The sequence below is a fragment of the Eretmochelys imbricata genome, chromosome 3, assembly GCF_965152235.1.
Source record: "Eretmochelys imbricata isolate rEreImb1 chromosome 3, rEreImb1.hap1, whole genome shotgun sequence".
Classification (NCBI taxonomy): Eukaryota; Metazoa; Chordata; order Testudines; family Cheloniidae; genus Eretmochelys; species Eretmochelys imbricata.
This window is the reverse complement of record NC_135574.1, coordinates 135,044,413-135,067,948: the sequence shown is the minus strand read 5'-3', so window position 1 is coordinate 135,067,948 and position 23,536 is coordinate 135,044,413. Positions and strand designations below refer to the sequence as shown.

General features: G+C 38.2%; 2 protein-coding genes across 2 annotated transcripts in view; one reads left to right on the top strand and one right to left on the bottom strand.

Moving 5' to 3' along the window:
* The window catches only part of HEATR1 (HEAT repeat containing 1), a 53,027-nt gene that overhangs the window by 26,417 nt on the left and 3,074 nt on the right, over positions 1 to 23,536 (top strand). The window contains exons 23-43 of the mRNA XM_077813452.1: positions 984 to 1,226; positions 1,877 to 2,008; positions 2,538 to 2,644; positions 5,715 to 5,858; positions 6,912 to 7,030; positions 7,190 to 7,311; positions 9,030 to 9,158; positions 10,638 to 10,868; positions 12,659 to 12,785; positions 14,062 to 14,228; positions 15,386 to 15,432; positions 16,210 to 16,333; positions 17,513 to 17,653; positions 17,872 to 18,164; positions 18,847 to 18,997; positions 19,616 to 19,774; positions 20,641 to 20,775; positions 21,081 to 21,185; positions 21,272 to 21,440; positions 22,324 to 22,478; positions 23,353 to 23,511. Coding sequence (XP_077669578.1) covers positions 984 to 1,226; positions 1,877 to 2,008; positions 2,538 to 2,644; positions 5,715 to 5,858; positions 6,912 to 7,030; positions 7,190 to 7,311; positions 9,030 to 9,158; positions 10,638 to 10,868; positions 12,659 to 12,785; positions 14,062 to 14,228; positions 15,386 to 15,432; positions 16,210 to 16,333; positions 17,513 to 17,653; positions 17,872 to 18,164; positions 18,847 to 18,997; positions 19,616 to 19,774; positions 20,641 to 20,775; positions 21,081 to 21,185; positions 21,272 to 21,440; positions 22,324 to 22,478; positions 23,353 to 23,511 — 3,159 coding nt within the window. The remainder of the gene's footprint in view (positions 1 to 983; positions 1,227 to 1,876; positions 2,009 to 2,537; positions 2,645 to 5,714; positions 5,859 to 6,911; positions 7,031 to 7,189; positions 7,312 to 9,029; positions 9,159 to 10,637; positions 10,869 to 12,658; positions 12,786 to 14,061; positions 14,229 to 15,385; positions 15,433 to 16,209; positions 16,334 to 17,512; positions 17,654 to 17,871; positions 18,165 to 18,846; positions 18,998 to 19,615; positions 19,775 to 20,640; positions 20,776 to 21,080; positions 21,186 to 21,271; positions 21,441 to 22,323; positions 22,479 to 23,352; positions 23,512 to 23,536) is intronic.
* The window catches only part of LGALS8 (galectin 8), a 40,569-nt gene continuing 27,856 nt past the window's right edge, over positions 10,824 to 23,536 (bottom strand). The window contains exon 10 of the mRNA XM_077813456.1: positions 10,824 to 11,019. Coding sequence (XP_077669582.1) covers positions 11,005 to 11,019 — 15 coding nt within the window. The 3' untranslated portion in view covers positions 10,824 to 11,004. The remainder of the gene's footprint in view (positions 11,020 to 23,536) is intronic.

Here is a 23,536-nt window from a genome sequence, read left to right as displayed (position 1 = left end):
TAGAAAGATTTCACTGAGAACTGCAATAACAAATGCTCTGTGCATGTTCAGTATTTTAAAATTAAATTTATTTTGTGTCTATTTAACTCCCTTTTAAGCAGTGTATTCGGAATTCCTTGCTTTGTACTGCTTCCGAATGCATTAGTTCACTGCGTTAAAACCAGGGATGGTGATAGATGTCCGTGTGAGTTTTAATACATTATAACAGGCTATCCTATTTAAAAGGATTGTGAATGGCATACTGGATGATTGCCATTGTTGCCAGAAACTTAGGGTTTGTAGGAGCTGTAGTAATCATAAATATTCTGAAAAACCGAGCATAGATTTTATGCAGTGGTGTTGTATCCATGTCACTCCCAGGGTATTAGAGAGACAGGGTGGGTGAGCTAAATCTTTTACTTCGAGTATACGCAGAGCTCTTCAGGTCTGGAAGAAGAAGAGCTCTATGTAAGCTCAGAAGCTTCTCTCTTTCACCAACAGAAGTTGGACCAATAAAAGATATTACCTCACCCACCTTGTCTCTTTTTAATATCCTTGGATCAACACAGCTACAACAACACTGTATAAATCCAGTCTTTCTGTTTAGTCCAAGATTTTTAACGTCTAGCATAACTAATTCATAACTTTGCTAGACACTAAAAATTATGGACTGAATAGAGATACTGGATATATGGCTTATCACAGCAATCTATAACCCTCTTAACAGCCCCGTCCCCCAGCTGTCTTTACCACCCTTCCTTCTCCTCCTCCCCCGTTACTGGAGGGGTATTAATGGGCAAAGTCCCCTGCAATGCCACGTTCACATTGGAAGGCGCATCCTAGAGGTAAAGACATGCCCTGACATGTAAGTATAATAAAAAGTAACGCACAGTGTGATGTCAGTGATTGATATTGCACTAAAAATGAAACTGCTCTTCTGAAAGTTTGTTAAAGCAACAGGTGATTTAAAAAAACACCCTCTTATAAATGTTCTTCACTTGTAGATGATACTGTCTCACCTGTTGCCTGCAATAGATAGATTACTGGAGAAAGTGCTAAAGGAACCCGAGACAGTGTTGAAAGATGAAGTTGTTCTTCTATATCTCATCCTTGGGAAATACAGTGAACATTCAGCTGCCCTCTTATGTAAGGATCAGCAGAGTCTGGATTTGTTCATCAGAAGTCTGCACATTGCAAAGGAGCTTTACAAAGGAATTCCAACTTTCCAGATCACAGCACTTGGGCAGGTAGGTATTTCTGAACAAATTTTTTTTTTTTTTTTTTTTTTAAATTCAAATAGCAGATGTGAGTGTTGATGAGTGAATTTAAACAGACTCTTTCAAAGTTAGAAGGCCCTAAATTCTGAATGAAACTATTTTACGTACCAGCTTCCCAGATCCAGGTAGCTCTTTTGAAGTGTTTTCAAAACAGATACCTCAAAGCTCTTTGTCTTTAAAATGTTGAAAGGTAAAAGTGTTTTTTCCCTTTTATTTTTTTGTTTTGAATAAGATAAGTATCCAGGGTTGCTTGTGGCGGCTGCTGCTGCTGCTCCATTTTCTTTACTTTTCACCAGCTACTGCAGGAGCTTTACCTCAAATTTTTGTCTTTCAAGAGACAAAAAGAAAAGATATAATGTCAAGAAGTAGTAATAAGATAAGTAAGAAATAACTTTGCTTGGAATAGAAATCAACTGTTTGTTTCAAATATTGTATTACAGTCACAAAAGTGGGACAATGTGTACATAAATGTGACTGGCGTGTCTGTGTGTGTATATGTAAATCATTATATATACAGATATAAAAATAATTATATTTTCCCACGTTTCACATTTTGCCATTAAAAAGTATATCTGTTTTTGGCTTCGTTAAAAAATATATATTTTTTTTTAACCTTGCAGATCACTAAACCATTCTTTGCTGCAGTGCCAGATGGGAAGGTGCAACAGAAGATACTGAGAGTTCTGTTTGATTTATTGTTAAATTGCAAAAACCCACTTTGTGCCCAGGCAATTAGCAGTGTTTTTAAAGGGGTAAGTTGCAGACTGTTGGGACTTGGGAATCTAGTCAGAATTGTTAAGATATTTCAGGTTAAATTGCAATCAATAATTATATTTATTGCTTATGAAATTCTTAACATGATAGTCATCAGAAGCCAAATAAACCACATTAAAATATAATTTAATATGCATTAAAGATGCATTAAAATAGTATTCCTAAAAGGTAAGTATCACATCTGTATGAATTCATTATGTTGTAATGAACTTCAGAGGAAGGAGGAACAGTCCACTCTGCTTCATTTTTATTTTCTGTATGAAAAAGTAATTTGTCTAGAATCAAAAAGTGTTACTCCAAATATATTGAGAGTAACTGTTGCTTTAATAGTAATTTGTTTGTTTAATACATAGATGAAAACTCTTCTTGCATTCTGATTGACATAAGAAATGCAGTTAGGACAGGCATTCATAGCTATTATGATGACCAAGGCCAGATAAATACTTGGGTGGGTGGATAGATGTTTGTTGCTCATATGTACTTAATTTATTTTATTTTTTGCTCTAGATTTCAGTTGATGCTGAGCAGATTAGTGTAGAGCTAGAACCTCCTGAGAAAGCCAAAGCTCTGGCTACCGTTCAGCAAACTAGGAGACAGAAAATACAGCAGCAGAGGTAATGGGCATAGAGATGTTGAAGCTACAGCGTTTGTCTGTATACATTTAGAAAACACCACTTGTTGAGAGAATGTCGTAAAATATATAGAAGGCATAGGAACTTCTCTGACTACATCGGTAAAGAAGAAAAAAATCCCAAGGACTTCAGAGTTTAAAGCCTCCCCATATTATTTAAAAGAGCTGATAGAGTGCTTGATACAGAGGACCGCTATCCCTACCCAACAACCTTAAAATCATATATTGAACTTGCTGTGCACCGTCAGGCCTGAGCTTATTTTTATGTGTCTTTACTATTAACATATATGTAAAGAAAATGCATGGGTGAGTTTTTAATGGATATTGACAAAATCTTGCCATTCAACTAAAAAGCAATTACTATTTTATTTTATTTTATTTTTAGTAAAAGCTTCAGTCATATTATTTTTATAACCTCACTAAGTAAATTCCGGAGAGAGAACCTTCATTCAGTTAGTCAGTCCTTCTCTTTCTGTCTCTTCATCTGTATGCAACCACTTCATCCACTTGATTTACAGAGGGTCTTGCTCATTAAATTACTTCTTAGATTGTGTTTGTCAGAGGACAACTTCTAGAAATGTATGCTGGAAGGGACCTCAAGAAGTCAGTTCCAGCCTCCTGTGCTGTGGCATGACCACGTAAACGTAGACCATCAATGACCAGTGTTTGTCTAAAGTGGTGTTAAAAACCTCCAATGACGGGGATTCCACAACCTCCCTTAAAAACCTATTCCAGAGCTTAATTACCCTTATAGTTGGAATGTTTTTCCTAATAGCTAACCTAAATCTCCCTTACTGCAGATTGTCCATTACTACATGTCCTGCCTTAAGTGTACATGGAGAACAGTTGATCACTATCCTCTTTATAACAGCCCTTAACATGTTTGAAGACTGTTATCGAGCCCCCCCTCAGTCTTTTAATAATTTGTTCCAGTATCTTTCCAGGTATCTAAGTTGGGCCGACAGGTCTATAATTCCGCTGGGTCCTCTTTGTTCCCCTTTTTAAAGATAGGTACTGTGTTTGCATCTCTCCAGCCTTCTGGGACCTCATCCGTCCCCCAAGATTTTTTAAAGATAATAGTTCTGAAATTGCGTCATGTAGTTCCTAAAGTACCCTGGGATGAATTTCATCTGGCCCTGTCAAATTGAATACCTCTAATTTATCTAAATATTCTTTCCCTATTTTGGCTTATGTTCCTTCCCCCTTGTTAATATTAATTGTGTTGAGTATCTGGTTACCCTTAAACTATAGTGAAGACTGAAGGAAAATAGGCACTGAACACCTCAGCTTTCTTGATGTCAGCTGTTATTAGCTCTCCTTCCCTTCCAAGTAGAGGACCTACACTTTTCTTCATTTCTCTCTTATTTGTAATGTTTTAAAGATCCTCTTATTGCCTTCGATGTCCTTTGCTAGGTGTAACTCTCACTTTGCACCTTAACCTTTCTGATTTTGTACCTACTTGCTTGTGCTATTCTTTGTCCTCTTCCTTTCCATTTTTGTCCATGTTTCCACTTTTTGTAGGATTCCTCTTTGATTTTCAGGTCATTAAAGAATGGTTGATGGAGCCATATTGGCCTCTTACTATTCTTTCTATCCTTTCTTCGCATTGGGTAGTTGGCAGTTGTTGTCTTTAATATTGTCTCCTTGAGGAAGCTGCCAGCTCTCCTGAACTCTTAGATTTTCCCTTAGATTTCCTTTTCCCTTAGATTTTCTTCCCAAGGGACCTTATCTGCCAGTTCTGAATTTGTTTAAGTCTTCTGTTTTGAAGTCCCTTGTCTTTTTATTTTATTGCTCTCTCTCCTTTCTTTCCTTGGAATCATGAAATCATGGGATTTCATGATGACTTTCTCCCGAATTGGCTACCATCTTCAGATTTGCTACCAGTTCTTCTCTGTTCATCAGAAGCAAGTCTAAAATGGATGTCCCTCTGGCTACTGCTTCCACTTTCTGGAACAAAAAGTTGTCCCCAGTACATTCCAAGAACTTAATTAGAAATTTTGTGTTTTGCCATATTACTTTTCCAAGAAATGTCTGAGTAAAGTGCCCCATTATTACCAGATCTTCTGTTTTGGACACTCTAGAAGTGACTCATCCCCACCTTCTCCAGATTTGTGGTCTATAGTAGACCCCTACCATGGTGTCACTCCTATTTTTTTTAACCTCTTTTATCTTTACCCAGAGACTTTCAACTGGTCTGCATCCCACCTCCTTCTGGACCTTAGAACAATTGTATATATTCTTGATGTATTATGCAATACCTCCCTTTTTACCCTGCCAGTCCTTCCTGAACAGGCTACACCTCTCTGTACCAATATTCCAGTCATGAGACTTATCCCAATGTTAAGTTAATGATGCCAATTAAGTTATAGTTTAGCTTGTGCACAAATGTTTCCAGTTCTTCCTGTTTATTCCCCATACTCCTTGCATTTGTGAATAGACATCTAAAATGTTGAGCAGATTCTCCCACTGATTTTCCTCTCGTCACTTCTATGACCCTGCTGTAATTGTCCATGTCCTTCCCCTGCTCTCAAATATCTAATCCTCTGCTGAAGTTACCTTCTTATATCTTATCTGTGGGCTTTTGTCACCTACCCCCTTTGAACCTGTTTTAAAGCCTTCCTTATTAGTTGGAGTCAGTGCATGAAGATGCCGTGCCCCTTCTTGGTCAGGTGGACCAAGTTCAGTCAGTGCCTAGCCACCCAGAAGTTAAAATGAGACTATTGTCCATTAGCAGGATGCCCAGCGGGTCAGCATTGGGAGAACTGACTAATAACAGAAAAATAATTTCAGTTGCAGGAACCCATCTTGGAATATAGAGTTGTGTTTTTGGTGTGTGTCTGTATAGTAGGCATGCTGTAATTTTACTTTTTTTCTTTTTTTACAATTGGGTCTGTTTTTTCTTTTGATAAATCCTATTTTTGTTTGAAAGGCCATGCAAAACCTTTGCAATCTCTACCCAAGTGGTGGTGGTTTCTTTTCTAACAGTGAGCTGTGCTCAGTTCATTTTCTTTGAATGAATATATCTTAATTTTCTTGAGTTGTAATCTTTTTAGAAAACCCCAAGTTCTGGAATCAGTACCGGAAATCAGCAGTGTGAACTGGCAGAGAGTTACACTCATCCTGGAATTACTGCAGCACAAGAAAAAGATCAAGCGTCCTCAGGTGCTAGTACCTGTACTTTTTAATCTGCTGGCCAGGTAATGACACTTAATTAAAAATTAGTAAGAAACATCAGTCATTACCTGTTCTCTCCTCACTAATAGGGGATGTAAAACATTAGAGTGTGGGCTAATACCTAAACATTGTGGCAGCAACGTATCGGTGCGCCCTTTGTTTTAACTCCTTTAGTCAGGAGAGCAGGACACAGGGCTGCTGTCATTATTGTATATTGTACTGTGGGTCTTTGAGAGTGGTACAACACACACAGCTTGTCAGACATGTGCTTTATTTCTGTATTAAGGGGGTTGGGAGTGCTACGGTTTCCCTAAACCCCGATTTTCTGAATGGTCATGCAGATCTCCACTGGTGGTTGTGGTGGCAGACTGACCTTGTGGTTCCTAATTCAGGGCTGCTGAAGGATGATTTACAGAAAGTAGTAATATTGCCCTTTTTAAAGCAGCCTAATGAAATTACAGCTATTCCTTTCTTGCCCCATTTCCGGATGTTTACTGGTTTTTACATATACCTCTCCCAATCCCCCAAAGAAGTACTCAAAGCCAGATGTTACTCAAACATCTTGGCAGGTAGAGCCTTGCTGAATTGCCTGTCTGCCTCCTTGGGACCTAGTCTGTAAAAATTAAATCCCTAAATTTCCCTTTATTTTGTAACTTAAATTTTTAACAGATTTGGTGATTAGTTTTCAAACCTTCAAATTTACCTTTTACAGTCAAGGGAAGATGGATATTTCAAAGGAAAGTGGGTGATTCAGTGAGCTTTTCCTTTCAGTGACATTAAGTGTTCAAATGACATTTCAGTGCACAGTGATTATTTTCTGAGGGGCCTGTAATGAAGAAAAAGTACAAATTGTTCGTAGTTGGAAACTTCTGGCAGCTTTTGTAAAAAGAACACTGAGATAAAATAGGAAATTTCTCCACATACTGTGTAAGATTAGTGATGTTTTTATGGAAGTCTCTTTGTTTGAATATTATCTCTGGTTTGAATTTTTAAGATGTGACTAGTCCACTAGTTTATCTGAAATTTATTTTTCATCCTTCCACTTCCTACCCCTGACTACCTCCTGAATCATTTAGATGCCTGGAAACTTCAACAACAGAACAGGAAAATATGGAATATACAAAGCAGCTAATCCTAAGCTGTTTGCTAAACATCTGTCAGAAACTGTCCCCAGGTGGCAGCAGGATCCAGTCAGGTAAAAATTACAGCTTCCAGTTCTGAGCAGGAAAACTTTCCCTAGCTTTTGTACATTAGCTGCCTTTTAGGATTGCAATAATATGTCTGTCTGTTCTTAAGACTAGTGATCTTTTTTTAAAAAACAGTACTAAGCAAGATATTTTTCCCTCCTCTGCAGATATCCTTGATAAAGAGAAATTTAATGTGGAGCTGGTAGTTCAGTGTGTCAGGGTTTCAGAAATGCCTCAGACACATCACCACGCGCTGCTACTGCTTGGTACTGCTGCTGGCATGTTCCCTGTAAGTTGTGTGTGAGGTTTATTAACAACTCTTCTCTTTTTTTGTCTCTGGTTTTAAGAGAGGGGAAGATAGAAAGCTAAGATAGAGGGGAAGATGTAGAGGACTTCAGGAGAGAAAACTACTGAAAGAAATGGGACAAAATTAGATGTCCCTTACGTTCTTTTGAAGAGATTCCCACTCCCATTTATTTATTTAAAAACAGAAAGATACTTTGCCATGGTGTTGTTAATCACTAATTATCAAGGGTCTTATTATCCCTCCCTCAGAAAAACCCTTGGGGAATGGAGAACTTATTACAAAAGGGCAATATGGTTCAGCATGACATTATCCCCCTCAGGTTAAATGGCTCACCCACCCTTCTGTTGTGTTCAGGGCCTTTTGCACCTCCTTTTCTTCTTTCTTCCCTCCACGCTATGCAGCATAGTGGAGCGTCTGGCCCAGATATGACCATGAAAGGTGGTATTAGTGTGTTTTATCTCATGCAGCAGTGTAATGATTGTATTTAATAATGTTTTAAGTCTTTGAAACTGCTTCTGAAATAGGAGTTCTCTTCTGTGGGCTGAAATTTGAATATGCAACCATTGTTAAAATAAGTTACGCAAGTGGTGTTAAAGTGTATCAATATATAGAGGCATATATTTGTTGTTCAGTCTGCCAGTTGAGAAGTTGAAAAATAAAGTGCTCCTCTCCATGATTAAACTGAAATTTATTCAACAGGTAGTTCTTAATTGCTTTAGGGGAACCCAATATATAACATGAAAACAATTTTCCATCCTTCTTTAATACCGGGTCAGTGGCTGGTTTTCGTGTTTTAAATAAAGTAAATATTTGCCTGGAATATTAAATACCTTCCTAAAACATGGCATATTTATTCTGCTTGTTAAGCCTGCATGGGAAACCTGTTCACAGCTCTTATAAAACCAATAACGCACAGGCTTTAGCAAGATGGTGCCATCAGCAGTACTCAAAGAATTGTCAGAAGTTATCTTTAGAGCTTTCACAGTGCTAGGCTACATTAAACTGAAAAGTTTCAAATTGAATTTGTGTTTAAGTTCATATTGTGGTTGTGAGGTAGCCTAAAGAAGTCAGAAAACTAAAAATTAAAGCAGCTGCTCAGTCATTACCTCACATTGTGTCACCTTTGGTATTGCAGGTATTTGAAAGATAGAGGGGCAATTAGGTGTCCAACTTCCATTGAGAGTCAGTGGGAGTTGTGTACTTAATTGGCATTTGTGTCTTTGAAAATCTACTCATAGGTGATTTTGCATACCACAGTACTGCATTATCTGGATATAAGAGCATGATAGACTTAGTCAGCCTTAACTCTCAATTCCTTTTCTTTACTAATTTACTTAGATTTTTGTTTTGATGTCTAACTATTATATTCCCTTTAGCATAGTTGCTCTCTATAACTTCAAGAGACACCGTCAACTTGAAATCTAGTCAGTTCAAAAAAAAAATTGAATAAAGAATTGTTCTCTAATTTCTTTCAGTTATAGTAAACTTTAAGTACTGTTTCTAAAAAAAAAAAAAAAGGTTATTTCAGATAAAGAAAGGGTCAAAAAGCCTTAAAGTATATTGACAGGTGGCAGGTGGGGAGGGAGAATGGAGGAAAAGCAAAACCACAAACACATACACACCCCTTACAAAAATTAGTAGCTTTAGTATCTAAAACTGAAAACACTAACCTTCTAGTTTTTTGGGGCTTTGTTTTTCAGGACAAAGTTCTCCATAACATCATGCCCATTTTTACATTCATGGGGGCAAACGTCATGCGTCTAGATGATACTTATAGTTTCCAAATAATTAATAAGACGGTGAAGATGGTTATTCCTGCTCTTATACAGGTGAGATATGTTTTCTTTCATTAGAAGCAGGAAGAAAGCTCTGAACAGTATTTTGGGTGTGGGTTTTTTGTTTTGTTTTTTTAAGGCACTAGTAAATTATTTATAGCATGTTCCTTGAGATTTCTATTGGGTATAACAGACATGACCAGCCCTAAGGTCCAATAAAAAGTAGTACTGAAAAAGCATCCTCCTTATCGAGGGAGCGGAAATGGATTTTACAGAAGGTGGAATGAAAGTGATGACTTACATAGCTGGTCTGGAGCATGTATTTTGGTGTACAGGTCTCAGTGACATACTTAAAAGCCGAGTAATGATTTGATTAAAACACCATATGTTATCAGATTGTATGACTGAATGTGGCCTGAAATGTTATAAAAATATTTTGTAACTTACTTAGCAAAGAAATATTAGGAGTATCAAATCTGGCCTTCGCTGGTTTTGTTGGACTCATATAGTATTTATTTATGGGAATGGGAATGTCATTTCTTTTCTTCTAACTCTCTTTATTTCTGGCCATTTGAGCTAAATGAATATAAACCCAAAACAAACACACACAAAGAGTTAGAAAAAGACTTAATAAAAGCACTTTCCCTGAATCTGCTTTCACTTGACAATCCCTAACATTCTTCAGTAGTCCATGGGTTTTCATGAAAAACGTGGGTGAGATCTGAATTTCTAAAATAAACACAAATCTCTGGTTGGAAAACCTTTCAGGCCCCCTTCATACATCATAAAGAAACAAAAAAGAGAGAACCCTTGTTTTACTTTCTCTGCATGTCACTTTTAGAGAAATCAGGCTGTTCTCCAGTACATTTTGAAAAGTAACTTGTAATTACTGACTAATGGAGCCATTATCCAATGTGAAAACAAATCTATGTATGCATATATGTGTATACATAATTATTACATATAGATAGTGGTCTGTTAGTGAGCTGATATTCTCTAGGTCCTACCAAAATTGTTTTTATTAAAGTGTAAAATTTGACCAAGAATTAAAATGCATGCTGAGGGTGAGATTTTCAAAAGTGCTCATCATTGGTCTCCCTTGAAAATCTCCTGTTGACTTCATGGGCATAAATTGAGATTGTTGCTGAGTAATTTTCAAAATCCCAGTCAACTTGAGAGCAATTTAGTAAAATACTTTCCTAAAACTCAAAAGAAAATTTGAGGACTGAAAACTGGTTAGAAAAACATAGTCTTTTGTTAGCCCCACTTTGCACTGGTGCAGCACATCTACATTAATAGGGCTCATACACCGTTATGCCAGCGCAAACTTTTGTAATATCAACAAGCCTTACATTTTTACAGGATGAAGCCTTTAGATGTTTATCTTGTGATCATAATGTTTGGCGATGGTCTTGCTTTATGTGCCTCACAAAAACAATTCCCACCTCTTTATTTGCTTTTATGTGCATAGAAAATCCTCATTAGATTGTGCCCGTGTAGGATAATTTGTTGAACCCCCTAACCTGTTTATAGGCTGAAGATGGTGGCGCTCCAGAGGCTGCACAGAATGTGGAGGAGGTAGTTATTAAAATCATACACGTGTTTGTGGATGCCTTGCCTCATGTGCCTGAGCACAGACGCCTTCCCATCCTGGCTCAGCTGATTGATACGTTGGGAGGGGAACGATTCCTCTGGGTTCTTCTGGTGCTCCTGTTTGAACAGCATGTGACCAAAACCGTGACTGCAGCAACCAATGGAGAAAAGGTCAGAACAATGAGGGGGTGAACTCTTTAACTGTAAAAATGTCCAGACTGAAAATAACAGCATGTTTTCGAGGTGGTGGTGGTGTAGCCTCATCAGTCCCAGGATATTAGAGGCAAGGTGGGTGAGATAATATCTTTCATTGGACCGTCTTCTGTTGGCGAGAGAGAGAGAGAAGCTTTTTAGTTTACAGTAAGCTCAAAAGTTTCTCTTTCACCAACAGAAATTGGTCCAATAAAAGATATTCCCTTACCCACCTTGTGTCTCTAGCATGTATTCCATTCAGTTGTGAGATAAGACTTTTGCCTACCCTACAAAAAAAACCATCTGTGTTGCTGCCAAAACATGAGGATAATGTTTATTATGTGTATTGTGGTAACACTGAGGAACCCCATCGTAGCCTGGGACCCATTCTTCTAGGTACCATACAGACATGGTATAAAAAGGTAGTCCCTGCCCCCAAATTGCTTACAGTGTAAGTAATTATGTGTTAAAATTTCTTTTTCCTTGGCTGTGTGTCTTACTGAAATGAGATTCTCTGGTGTCGATTTTATTCTTCCACATAGGTGGGAATAAACCATATTATATTGCAGAAATGTATGTGTTTTTGTCGTGTAGCCAGGATCTTCATGTAAAGTGTTAAAGGGAGACTGTTAGAATAGTTTAAGCTGAAAATTCAGGGTGTGTGTTTTATTTTTTTAAAGGGGGTGGTTACATTTTTTTATAAATGGAGATTTTTCTAGTCATAGTCCCCAACCACGTTGTGACCCCAAACACAACAGCACTTTGCTATTGCAGGGTACCCGGGAAGTGAAATAGATCAGTCTAGTTTTTGTCCAGGCTGAGTGACCTACTGAAAGTATTCAGACAACATTAATGGGGAAAAGTTAGGTAGATTACAACTTTCAGTTTTAACTATCACATTCAATGTTAATAGCACAGCTGTTGTAATATTTCATAACCTATTGGGCCAAATTCAGCCCTACCTAGGTTGCTGTGCATGTGGTACTCCAGTCTTGGCTCAGCTGGGCCCATATTATTTGCTTTGTTTGTTTTAAAGACCAGGTCAGGTTTTTGAGAAGTTTTTTTTCTCCTGTGCAAAAATCAGCAAATACAATAAGTTTCCTACTGACTACTTTTCTAATGCATTTAGAGGTTAATTCTAATATTCAGTACATGGTACCTGTCAAAAATTGGAAAAGATTCAGTCTGTGCTGTAAAAATCATTGTCATCATCTTATTTTTGCTCTTGTTTAGCTGACATTTTTGTGGGGTTCTATTCTCATGTGCCAGTTCTGGCCATCTTTGTGGGATGGAAAAATCAAAATAATCTTTGGCTCTAGAAATCTAGTAGTTTTCTGTTGGGCTTAAAAAAGACAGATGACAACAAAAAATACCCCACCAAACTGACTAATGCAGTAGCAAAAGAGATTTGTTTTCTCTACCTCAGATAATTTTTTCAGGTGCACACTAACTGGGTTAGAGGATTTTTAATAGAATATTGTGGAGCATTTCACTATTGATCAGCTGGATCTGAAATAGTGATGTTAGTGGTAAGCCATAGTCATTACCACAGTACGGCTTTTCGATAGCCTTCAGTATGTGGAATGAGCTGTTGGTCTCTGCCCATTCACAGGGGACATGAGTCCAATACATCTTGCTGTTGTTATCATTAATAACAGTTCCAGCAACATTCCCTAGGACCGTACATTCATACACATTCAACAACAAAAGTTTTTTCTCTTATTTTTAGTTCTTGAAATAAATATTTTCTCTGTTTAATCCCTAAACAGGATGCTGTTTTGGAAACAGACGTTGAATTTTGGATTACTGTTTGTTGTGAGTTTAGTGTTCATCATCAGTTCCAGAGCTTGATGAAAATAATCCAGTACTTAACAAAACTGCCAGAGAACAAAGAAGGTAACCACAAAACGGACTTGCTCTGCAGATGCTTGTGAATCTTAATGTTGCTTCTGTTGTTCAAGGTTTTGGGCTGCAGGATTACCTTAACTGCATCTCTCCTTCTCATTCAGTTAGAACTACAGTTAAGAAGTATATACCTTTTTTGTGCCAAAAAATTTCATTTCAGAATACTATGAATTAGCATTCAGGGCCAAATAGTACTTTTCCTTCATAGAATACAGTAAGATTCTCCAAAGTAGTTTAGCTTAAAATAAAAAGGGACCAACCATAATAATTAGTGTATGGAACATATCATGTGTAATATAGCATATGCTTGTTTTATAAGGCTGTTCTTTAAAGCAAAAAATAAAATATATATATATAGGGACTTAACTCAATTTTAATGCATTTTTTTAAATGCAGGTTTCTGGTGGAGGCACTCATTGAACAGTATGTCTTGATACTTTAAAAAAAAAACAAAACAACCATTATTTAAGTGTAAGGAGTTTTCCCTTCCTTGTTGATATTTACATGACTCTTTCCAGCAAAGGGAGACTGGACAGGCCTGATAGCAACATTTCCAAATATACTTAGTCTAAAATTTTGTGACCCAACTCCTTCCCCCCCCGCCCGCCCTCCCCTTTGGTGCCATCCTATTCGTGGCCCATTTCCCATATAGCTTTTTCAGAAGATGCAAAAGAAAATATAAAATATATACAATTTACAATACAGAAAGAATCAGACAAAATCTCAACATTTGTATTAGAAGTTAATGAAGTGGAGACGTTCCCCTCTCCTGTATTTTAGTGTCTTGCTTCTGACTTAATATAGGGATAATTCTGGGACTTTTGCAAAATGAATAGGACTAGCACAAAACTGACTGGAGTTCAGAACAGTGTTTCCGCTGTTCTGCTTGAGCCCTTGGTTTGCCTATTGTATAATATCACTGATGATGAAAAAATTAACACAGTGGGGAGAGAAAACTGATGACTTTCAGATGGCATTTTGTAGGAGAATATATTGAAAAATATAGAAGACTCTTTTGAGCCTGATCCTTCCATTCTTGCACAAGCAAAACTCCTGTTGAAGTCAATGGGGATTTTGCCATTGTGAGGACTGTAGGGTTGGACCCTATATCTTAGTTACCCAAGTTTACCTCAACTACTGAACAATGCAGCACTTACTTGCCCTTTAACTGTTGCAATATTTTATTTCAGTTTTAGTAATTGGCAGTCAAAAACTTCTTTCCTAGTCATGGCTGCAAAAATAATTTTTGTGGGGGATGTTTTATCAGATGATCCTGGACCAAAAAAATTAAGAACACGCAAGATGAAAACACAAGATGAAGAAGTGCAGCTTTTTAATGTGGAGTCTCACTCAGGCAAACAACTGCGACATTTTAAATTTTTATCTGTCTCTTTCATGGCACAGCTTTTGGCTTCTCAAAGTTTTGTGAAAAAGGTAATGCAGATTTTTTTTTTTGTCAAGTGGTTTGGTTTTCTTTTCATTCTGAACACATCTGTTCTTTTAGCTTTCTGAAGTATATTTGGCTGACTGCCTTTTACACAGTTCTGAAGTCTTTTTGCAATTTATCAGTAAAAGTTTTGGGGGGTTTCTTTTGGTGGTATGTTGTTATTTTCTTTGTTCGTTTCCCCCCCCCCCTTCCCCCCTCCAGTTCTCTTACAAAGAGACTTAGCCTGCGTGATTGATCATTAGGTAAAAGACAGAGTAAATCCTGGCTACAGTGAAGTCAATGGCAAATAGTGTGATATCAATCAGTTATTGAGACTATCTGGATTCACCAGATTCCAGTATTATAATTCCAAGGTCTCTTTTATTTTGTGATTTCGAATTACATATTATAAGGTATCTTTTGAGTTATAGTGTTGGAATTTGGTGAATCCATGTAGTCTTGGAATCTGGTAAAACTCTAACTCAGAGGTAAAAAATTATACTATTAAATATTAAAGAACCAAAAAGGTTTTGTTTTTTTTAAAAAATATCAGTTATGGGGAACTGGGTGGCTCAACAGAGAAGTGATGAGATGTGAAATTTTTCACATGTAGGTCAATGATTCAAATCTAGCCCTAGTTTGTAGCATTTTTCTATCCATCTGACTGCAGTTTGGTGGCTTACATGAAATGAGTCAGTGTTCTGTCTCTTTCTTGTGGATAAGTATCTGATCACGAATCCACATTGCAATTGGTATTAGTAGGCTGGGCACTGGTAGTCTCAGCAGAGAGGCCACAGCTTGAAAGGACATGGAAACTCAACTCCTCTTTTTAGAGGTGATCCCTCCATCTCTGGTTTGAAACATATTGATAGAATAGTGTTAGGCAAGCTTTCACTGCAGGTGCCAATCCTGTGCTTGCCCAGAGGACTTCAGTTACCTGAAGTGTGGTAATCCAGTGTCATTCATCAGCAATGTTACAACAATCTTTAGTTGAGTTTCTTGGGTTTCATCCTGTCATTAGTTTTTGGGGTTTTTTTATGACTAAACTACAGCTATAGAAAAATTGTAATTAAATGTTAACGTATCCTTCATGGAAGCAGCTCCAATGTGTTACTGTAATACAGTCCTAACAACTGTTTGTTTTTTTGTTTTTCTTGTTAATCAGATAGTCGAATGTGGCGGAGCTGAAGAGCTTCAGGAGTTGGAGCAGAGGTACATGTGCTCGCGCACACAAAAAAACCCCCTACAATCTTATGTCTCTGTAGTTTATTACAAGCAGGTTGTTTTTCAGTTGATTTAGCTGTTGTCTGATTTTTGGGTTTTTTTTTGTTCTTGACAAGTGAAGTGCTTTTTTAAAAATTAATTCTCTCCTCTTTGCGTGACTTCATGTATTTACTTTAATGTTTACATGAGCATGTAGCTGCCATGATAAGAGGGTCTCTAAAAATCTGAAATTATATTTGAAATTCTTCTAGCCACAACACTTGTTGCTCCTTCACTCCCAGGAAAAATCCCTTATCGATGTAAGCCCGTTTGTCAGAATGAGAGTATTACAGTCATCACAGATGTAATTTAGAAGAGCTGACTGTAGTAGATGTTTCAGTGCAGCAAAATTTAGGTTTTGGGGGGGAAGGTGTAACTTGCGTGGGATGACAGTAAGTAAAGAAGGGATGTGTGGCACAAGTGAAGTGCTGCACCTCTTAGACCTGTTTCCGGGCTTTCATACGTTTCCCGAGGTGTTTGGGAGACTACTTATCCTTTGGAAAGGATGATAAATGGTTGGAGGGCTAGATGGACTCTTCTTAATATGTGCCCCCAGCCTGAACTATTTCCTAACAGGTTTTTGTATTTTAATATCTAGATCTAATGTAAATAGTTTTCTGTACGGGGTATTTTATTAACCCTCATTATTGTCTGTGAAATTTCTTGCCCTCCAGGAATAAAATCACTTTGTAAATGTTACTCATGAAAAAACGTTTCTCCATTTAGATTATTAGAAGAAGTTCTTTGCTACATAAATGTTGTGGCACACTCAGTGGAAGAAAATGCAGACAAACCAACAGCAAAGTTTTGGAGGGCTCTGCTCAATAAGTCTTATGATATGCTAGATAAAGTAAGTTTTCATTACTCCATTTGTTGGCTTTGTTTTTCCTTCTCCCTTTTTTTTTTTAACATGATTATAACATTTGTTACATTTTAATTTTTGTGAGAGAAGGTGGGTGAGGTAATATCTTTGTTGGACCAACTTCGTTGGTGAGATAGACAAGCTTTCAAGCTTACACAGAGCTGTTCTTTAGGTCTGTGTAAGCTTGAAAGCTTGTCTCTCTCACCAACAGAAGTTGGCCCAATAAAAGATAATACCTCCTCCATGTTGTCTTGCAAATATCCTGGGACCATCATGTTTACAACAGCACTGCATATAACATTTTATCTTTGCAACGTTTGTATAAGGTTTTTTTGTTGGTGGTTTTATGTTACATAATTCATTAGTAAGCTTTACCAACCAATTTGGGACCTGATGCATTGTTACTTTAATTTTCTAGTGCCAGCAGTATTATTAGGCAGAGCAAACAAAGTGAAGTAAACCCAGTGATGGTTATTTTTCTGTTAAGTGTCCTGGTGGTTGGAAAGAGCCATCTAGATATTGTCAGAAAGAAAATAGCCTTCTGGTGTTTTTTCTAGTTACAACTTTTAACGTGGACTTTTAGTTAGCTAATATTTCTGCAGAAGAATTTACATGAAGTGACAAGCCTTGCTATGTTTTTCAAGTCTTTTTTTTTTTTTTTAAAATCAGAAGTACAGATGCCATGTTGGCTTGGTGCCCTAGCAGCAATAATGGAGCTATGGATCAGAGTTCTCATCAGTTCTCAGGGTGAATGGTGCTGAATTTTCTTCCATTAGCGACTTAGTTGTCCCACCACTCCGAGCCAGTGTGCATGGAGCAATGTCAGAAGGATTATTTTGGTGGCGAGTAATATCTAGCCAACTGCAGCCTGGAGTGGAAGAATATTGTGTAGGAATCCTCAGGGTTAAATGAGGCAGAGCAAGTAGAAGGTAGTTTATTTCCAAATTGGTGGTTAGCAGTTACGGTATGAGAATTAAACATTGTAGCAGGAACTTACTTTCTCCTTTTGCTTTCCCAAACAAAGCACTATCAGGACATGCTTTCCCTTCTTTTCTGATCCTCTCTTTGTTCTCAGGAAGTGCACATTTCTATACTTTTTGGGGGGCTTGGATGGTGCAGTACAGGAAAGAACATTTCTGTTGTTGTGTTTTTTTTTTTTTTTTACAGGTCAATGCCTTATTGCCGACACAGACATTTATCCCTGTCATTAGGGGACTGATGACCAACCAGCTGCCTTCTGTGAGACGTAAAGCAATGGATCTCTTGAACAATAAATTGCAGCAGCGCACACGTTGGCAGAAGGTCCAAGTAAGGCAAAGGGTTAAGCCCTTTCTTTTTGTTTAAACTGTTTGCACCTTTCCGCTAATGTAGAAATGAGATGTCGTGTAAGGGCAGGTGTAGAACTTTCAGATGGAAATGTGAGTTTTTGAATACCAAAATGTGGTCCGCCCACCCACATTAACTTGCAGGATCTGGACCTAGCTATGTTTTTAATTTCATATTTGTGTGTTCTTTTGTTCTCTTAGGTTTGGCAGCTCTTAGAACTAATTCCAGAGCTAATCACTATTGTCCAGCGTAAAATAAATGAAGAGGAGGAGGAGCAAGCCATCAACAGGCAGACTGCTTTGTTCAGCCTCAAATTACTGTGCAAATGTTTTGGCACAGACCATCCAAAGCCTTTTGTGCCTGTCCTGAAAGCCACCATTGACCTGATTTCTTCAGAGAGGAAGGAAGAAAGGAATGTGATGGGAAGTGCTTTGCTGTGTATAGCTGAGGTCACCTATACGCTGAAACCACTAGCAGTACCTCAGCTTCCAAGGTATCGTCCATTTTCATAAAAGGGTTCGCTGCCGCAGGAACTACGTCAGATGAAATGTATTACTAGAGGCTGGCTTAAAGGCCTGTTAAACTAATTGGCAGCCTGTATGTGCACGGTGTGCTTTGTAGAAATGGATAAAGGCCCAAGAGTCCTCCTGAGTACTTATAGCGAGAGAACTCCGAAGCAAATGATGCACTAATTGTGTAAGAATTGGAGATCATTCAATAATCCCAGAAGTTCTTGCAGAATCTGTCAAATGGCTATATTACCACTGTAAGCCTGACTGTATTTAAAACATAGAAACCTTGTTCAGCACAGTTGGAAAATAGCTACGATACAACTCTGTTTGGTCCTGCCTGTTCATATGGAACTCAGGCATTTAATAAACAGCTTTTTTAAAAACGCCTTAGCCTTAATAAGAATGCTCAGTTTCATAATGTAGCAGGGCCTTAAATCTAATATTCTTCTTCACAGCTTTTTGAGAAATAGAATAGAGACGTGAATCCCAAAAGGCCGGGTTTTCAAAAATAGATTCTGCAATTGTGCGTGTTAGACGTTTTAGACATGAAAGTTGTGCCTGTAGTTTTATAGGCTGGATTGAGGCCTGTTTGGAAAGTTACCTCCCAATGTGCAACTGGCAATGGCTTTACTTCTCTGTGCGTTTTTACTTGATTATTTGCAGGCTGATGCCAGCCTTGCTGAAGACACTAAAAGACAAAAAGGAGCTGGTCTCTAATGAGATTTACTTGCTCAGCGCGGTGAGTGCGCTGCTGAAAGTTGTGGCAACACTGTCACACTTCCTTAGTCCCTATCTGGTGGATGCTTTGCTGCAGGTGAGCCATCGCTGTCTTGAGAGGGTGAGGGGACAAGAATGAGGAAGCTCAAATTATGGAGGTCATGCAGGATTTTGCAGTGAATTAAAATGAGAATTTGGCCATCTGGGTGGTTGGGGGAAATCTCCTGACTGCTTCTACTCAGCCTCCGCGAGCAAATGGAATGATGTAGCTGGTGTTCTCCTCCTGCAACCTTGCAGAGACTTAGCTTGCTACTTTAGGAGGCGGGGTGTGAATTTTGAGGGTTTTTCTCCTGTACCAGTAAGTTGATCAAATGTGTATATATTAATAAAAACTCCAGCTTTTATAAATAGAGTGGATGTAATGATCCTCTGCTTATTCCACTGATGAATCCCCTTTTTCAGTTTTCATGTATTGCAGGAGACAAAGTCTTATATACAAAGTTCATAAATTGTAGTGTTTAAAGTAGTAACAGACAGTAGTGCTTTTTATTTCCAAAATGCTTTGCTAATTAAACTGAGTATAAACTTTTTAAATTAAGTAGGTGATTTCTTTGTTGGTTCCTAGACCGCAATATTTTTCTGGAGGAGATGATTATGAAAACAGCTCTTGAAAGATTTGTTTTACTGGTTTTGTTGTTCTTGGATTTTCTGATAGGTCGTTCGCTTGGAAAGGATTGCAGTGGAAATGGGCCCTTCGTCCCAGCTTAATCTCCGTTTAACATCACTGAAAACTATGTTAGCTACACAGCTTGGTCCCAGAGTTCTGTTGCCAGCGATTACCAAGTGTTACAATGAACTTGCAAATGCTTGGAAGGTTATGATTTTTTCATTCATTAGTAAAGTGAATGGAAATGTAATTATAGTTTAAATATGCATTTTTATATTAAACCAGAAAAGTTAGAACAGGGAAGGATCCATCAGGCTCTGGAGTATTCATATGCTAGATGGCAAGTATGGAAGACAGTTCTGTTCATTAAAGCTTTCATTTATTTGCTAGGGACATACGGATAGCTCAGTGGTTTGTGCATTGGCCTGCTAAACCCAGGGTTGTGAGTTCAATCCTTGAGGGGGCCATTTGGGAACTGGAGCAAAAATTGGGGATTGGTCCTGCTTTGAGCAGGGGGGTTGGACTAGATGACCTCCTGAGGTCCCTTCCAACCCTGATATTCTATGGTTCTATGGAATTGCAGCTTTCCTCTGGCCCTTGCTACTATCTCATGCTTGGGCATTTAAAATCTGCTGCCAAGATGGGGAGGGAAAGAAAACTCTTTAAAGGGACACTGCCTATTTAAGTCAAATCGTAAACAAACACATCTTCACCTTTTATTGATAGTGCCTTAGATTACCAGAAGTCAAAGAATTTTATAAAATCCAAGTTATTTACAACCTGTCAACTTTTTTATTTCTCTTAGCTTGGGCAATGAAAATCAGTTTTAAATCAATTTTATTTTGTTTGGTCAGATGCACCTTTTGGGTTCTTAATGGTGCAAATTTTGGGTTTCTAACATTGTGAATGGGGATGTTTATTTGTTTAAAGACCATGATTTTCACCTGTATTTTTTTTAAAAATAAATTGTGGAAGGAATTCAGTTGATCTGATGATCTATGGATGTGACTTCTTTTTAATTATGGGGTAACAGCTGTCTTTTTTTTTTTTTTTTTTTTTTTAATCTTTTACAGAACCGCCTGGGTCCCCTTATGGACATTCTTAAAGAGCACATTGCAGTTATGGAGAGAAACCAGCTCATCTCCCATCAGTCTGAGCTGACAGCATTTTTCATGAAAGCCCTGGACTTCAGAACAGAGCACTCACAGGTGGAGTATTGGCAATTCTTAAAGAGCAAGAATGGATGTGGTTTTCTACTAGATGTTAATTTTAGAAGTTCTTTACAAGAATGTGTCAGGTTGTTTCCTGCTAAATGCATTTTCTGCACTTTTGAGAATTGTGTATTCAGCTAGGAGAGAAGTGAGAGAGTGCTCCTTGTGAATAGAAAATTTTAGTTACACAAGTATCTTGGACCTAAACATAGTAGAGATAAAGTTAGACTTTGTAAAAGGATGCTCATCAGGCTCTGAGTCTTACTGTATGGATTTTGAATTATACCTTTCACTTGTTCTAGGATGATCTGGAAGAAGTTGGTAGAACAGAGACCCATATTATTAGCTGTTTAATTAGCATGGTCATGAAGCTTTCGGAGGTTTCTTTCAGACCCCTCTTCTTCAAGGTAGGAATTTTAATATAGTCCTTTGGTATTAGCACAACTGTATTTACAACTGCGTTAATGTAGAACAAACTTCTCTCTCTCATCAGTTATATGATTGGTCCAAATCAGAGGTCACCTCAAAGGACAGACTGTTGACATTCTACCGGTTAGCTGATTGCATTGCAGACAAGCTCAAGGGTCTTTTCAACCTGTTTGCTGGTAATTTAGTGAAGCCTTTTGCTGATACCCTGAACCAGATTAACATCTCCAAAACTGGTAGGTCTCCAGTTATCAAAGAAGGAACAGTTGAAATATAATATCACCGTAAGCTTGCTGTCTCTGCGTGCCTCCCACCCTTGTCTCCTAACACGTTTTCTTCCCGCTTTCTCTTGCATCTTGCAGCAAGGTGGCTTACTCATTTGGGGGATGCAAAAGGATGTCTTCAGTTGGGGGGTGTGGGCCAGAAGTCCAAAGAATGGCATATTCTTCAACTAGGGGAAGTCATTCCACTCATGACATTTCTCTTGGAGTCAGCCAAAGTTGCAGTTTGTGAGATCAGTGAAGCCTGTTTCAAGACCCTGTTCTCTTACGTTTCACTCATTGCCTCCCCTGACATGGCCATATAGAACACACCAGCCAGGCTTGGGGTCCACAACTTAGTTGATGAAATATCTGCTGCTGTTTTGTTTCATTTTCCTCTCCCCATTCAAAACTCAGGCAACCAGCAAATGCATTGGTGACAGGATGTTTCCATACCTAGGCAGCCTGTACATCAGTAGCACTGATTGTCAGGTTCTTCAGTTAATCCCTAGCACCTTTTCCCACAAGCTGTGTGCTCCCCTTCTTCCCCAGCTGTATGCCACATCCAGCAGCAACAATGTTAATCTAAGCAATAATATTCCAAACTGCAATGAGCTAAAAGGCCGTATTGCACATTGCATTTCATGTGGACTAGATTTAATCATGGGATATCCAGGCCATAGGCCATTTACTACTTACTTGTTTCTTAAAAAGAGTGTTGGTAACATCAACTGCTAAATAATCTCTCCTTTCATTATAGCCAGTTCCATGAACAGCTAACAATATTTCTAATTCCTGGTGTTTGCAGAACGAGTGGCTTCTTCATGGTTTTTCCTTTCCTTCTTTTCCCCACGTGCAGATGAAGCTTTCTTTGACTCTGAGAACAGTACTGAAAAGAGCTGCTTATTGCTGCAGTTCATCCTTGACTGTTTGCACAAAATCTTCCTCTTTGATACCCAGCGTTTTGTAAGCAAAGAGAGAGCAGAAACCTTGATGGTGCCCCTAGTTGACCAGGTACTGACACGTACATTGAAAGGAGACTATTGCTGGATTATCCAAGTATTGTATTCCCATTTCGTTTAACAGGTTTATTGCTGACTATTAAATATTCAGATTATATTCCTTGTAATTTGTCATGGATTTGGCCTTCTTTGGATTAATCTCTCCTTGTTCCCGTTTTATTTTCAGTAATCGTATTATTATTATTTTAGTATTTGTCTTCAAAGCACTTCAACGCGTTACCTAAATATAACCCTGCACCTCAGTTTTCTCATACTACAAAATAGAGAAATTAATACTTACCTACCTCACTGGGGTATTGGAAGGATTAAGTGACTTGCCCAAAGCTCAGGAGTTTCCAGCTCCTTCTCCTTTGCTCGGACCTTTTAAACTGCCCCATCACACAATTAGATATTCTGCAGTGCCAGCCAACACCACTCCCAAGTTGGATGGGTCATTGCTGCATGAAGAAGTTTTTTCTGTCTCCTCCCCCAACTCCTGCTGGCCAAGTACACTCCCTCTGCGGGCTCTCAGACAGCATTTATCAGTCAAAGATATGGCACCCCAAAGAATTTAAACCTGTATTTTTCATGCGCCAGTAAACAATGGTACCATTAAATCTTAAGCCCAGAAGAAGGAGTTCATAGCTGAAAGATTTTAGGGGAATCAACATTTTAAAATGTAACTTCTTAGATTTTTCATCTTACTGCTGTTTATCTTCCTTAATACTCTGGCCTTTGGAATCTCCCTCCATTAGGCTTTGAACTCGTGTGTTGCGAAACGTTAACCTGATGTTGCAGGGTGAGAGGGCAGCAGGATGTTTTTAAGCCTCAGTTAAACAGTTGGGCCTTTCTGTTTGACTTGCTTTGTGATCATTTTACTCCTGCAGCTAGAAAACATGCTTGGAGGAGAAGAGAACTTCCAGGAAAGAGTGACCATGCACCTGATTCCATGTATAGCTCAGTTTTCAATTGCAATGGCAGATGATTCTCTATGGAAACCACTAAACTACCAGATTCTGCTGAAGACAAGGCACACCTCACCTAAGGTATGAAGCTGGATTATCTCCAAGT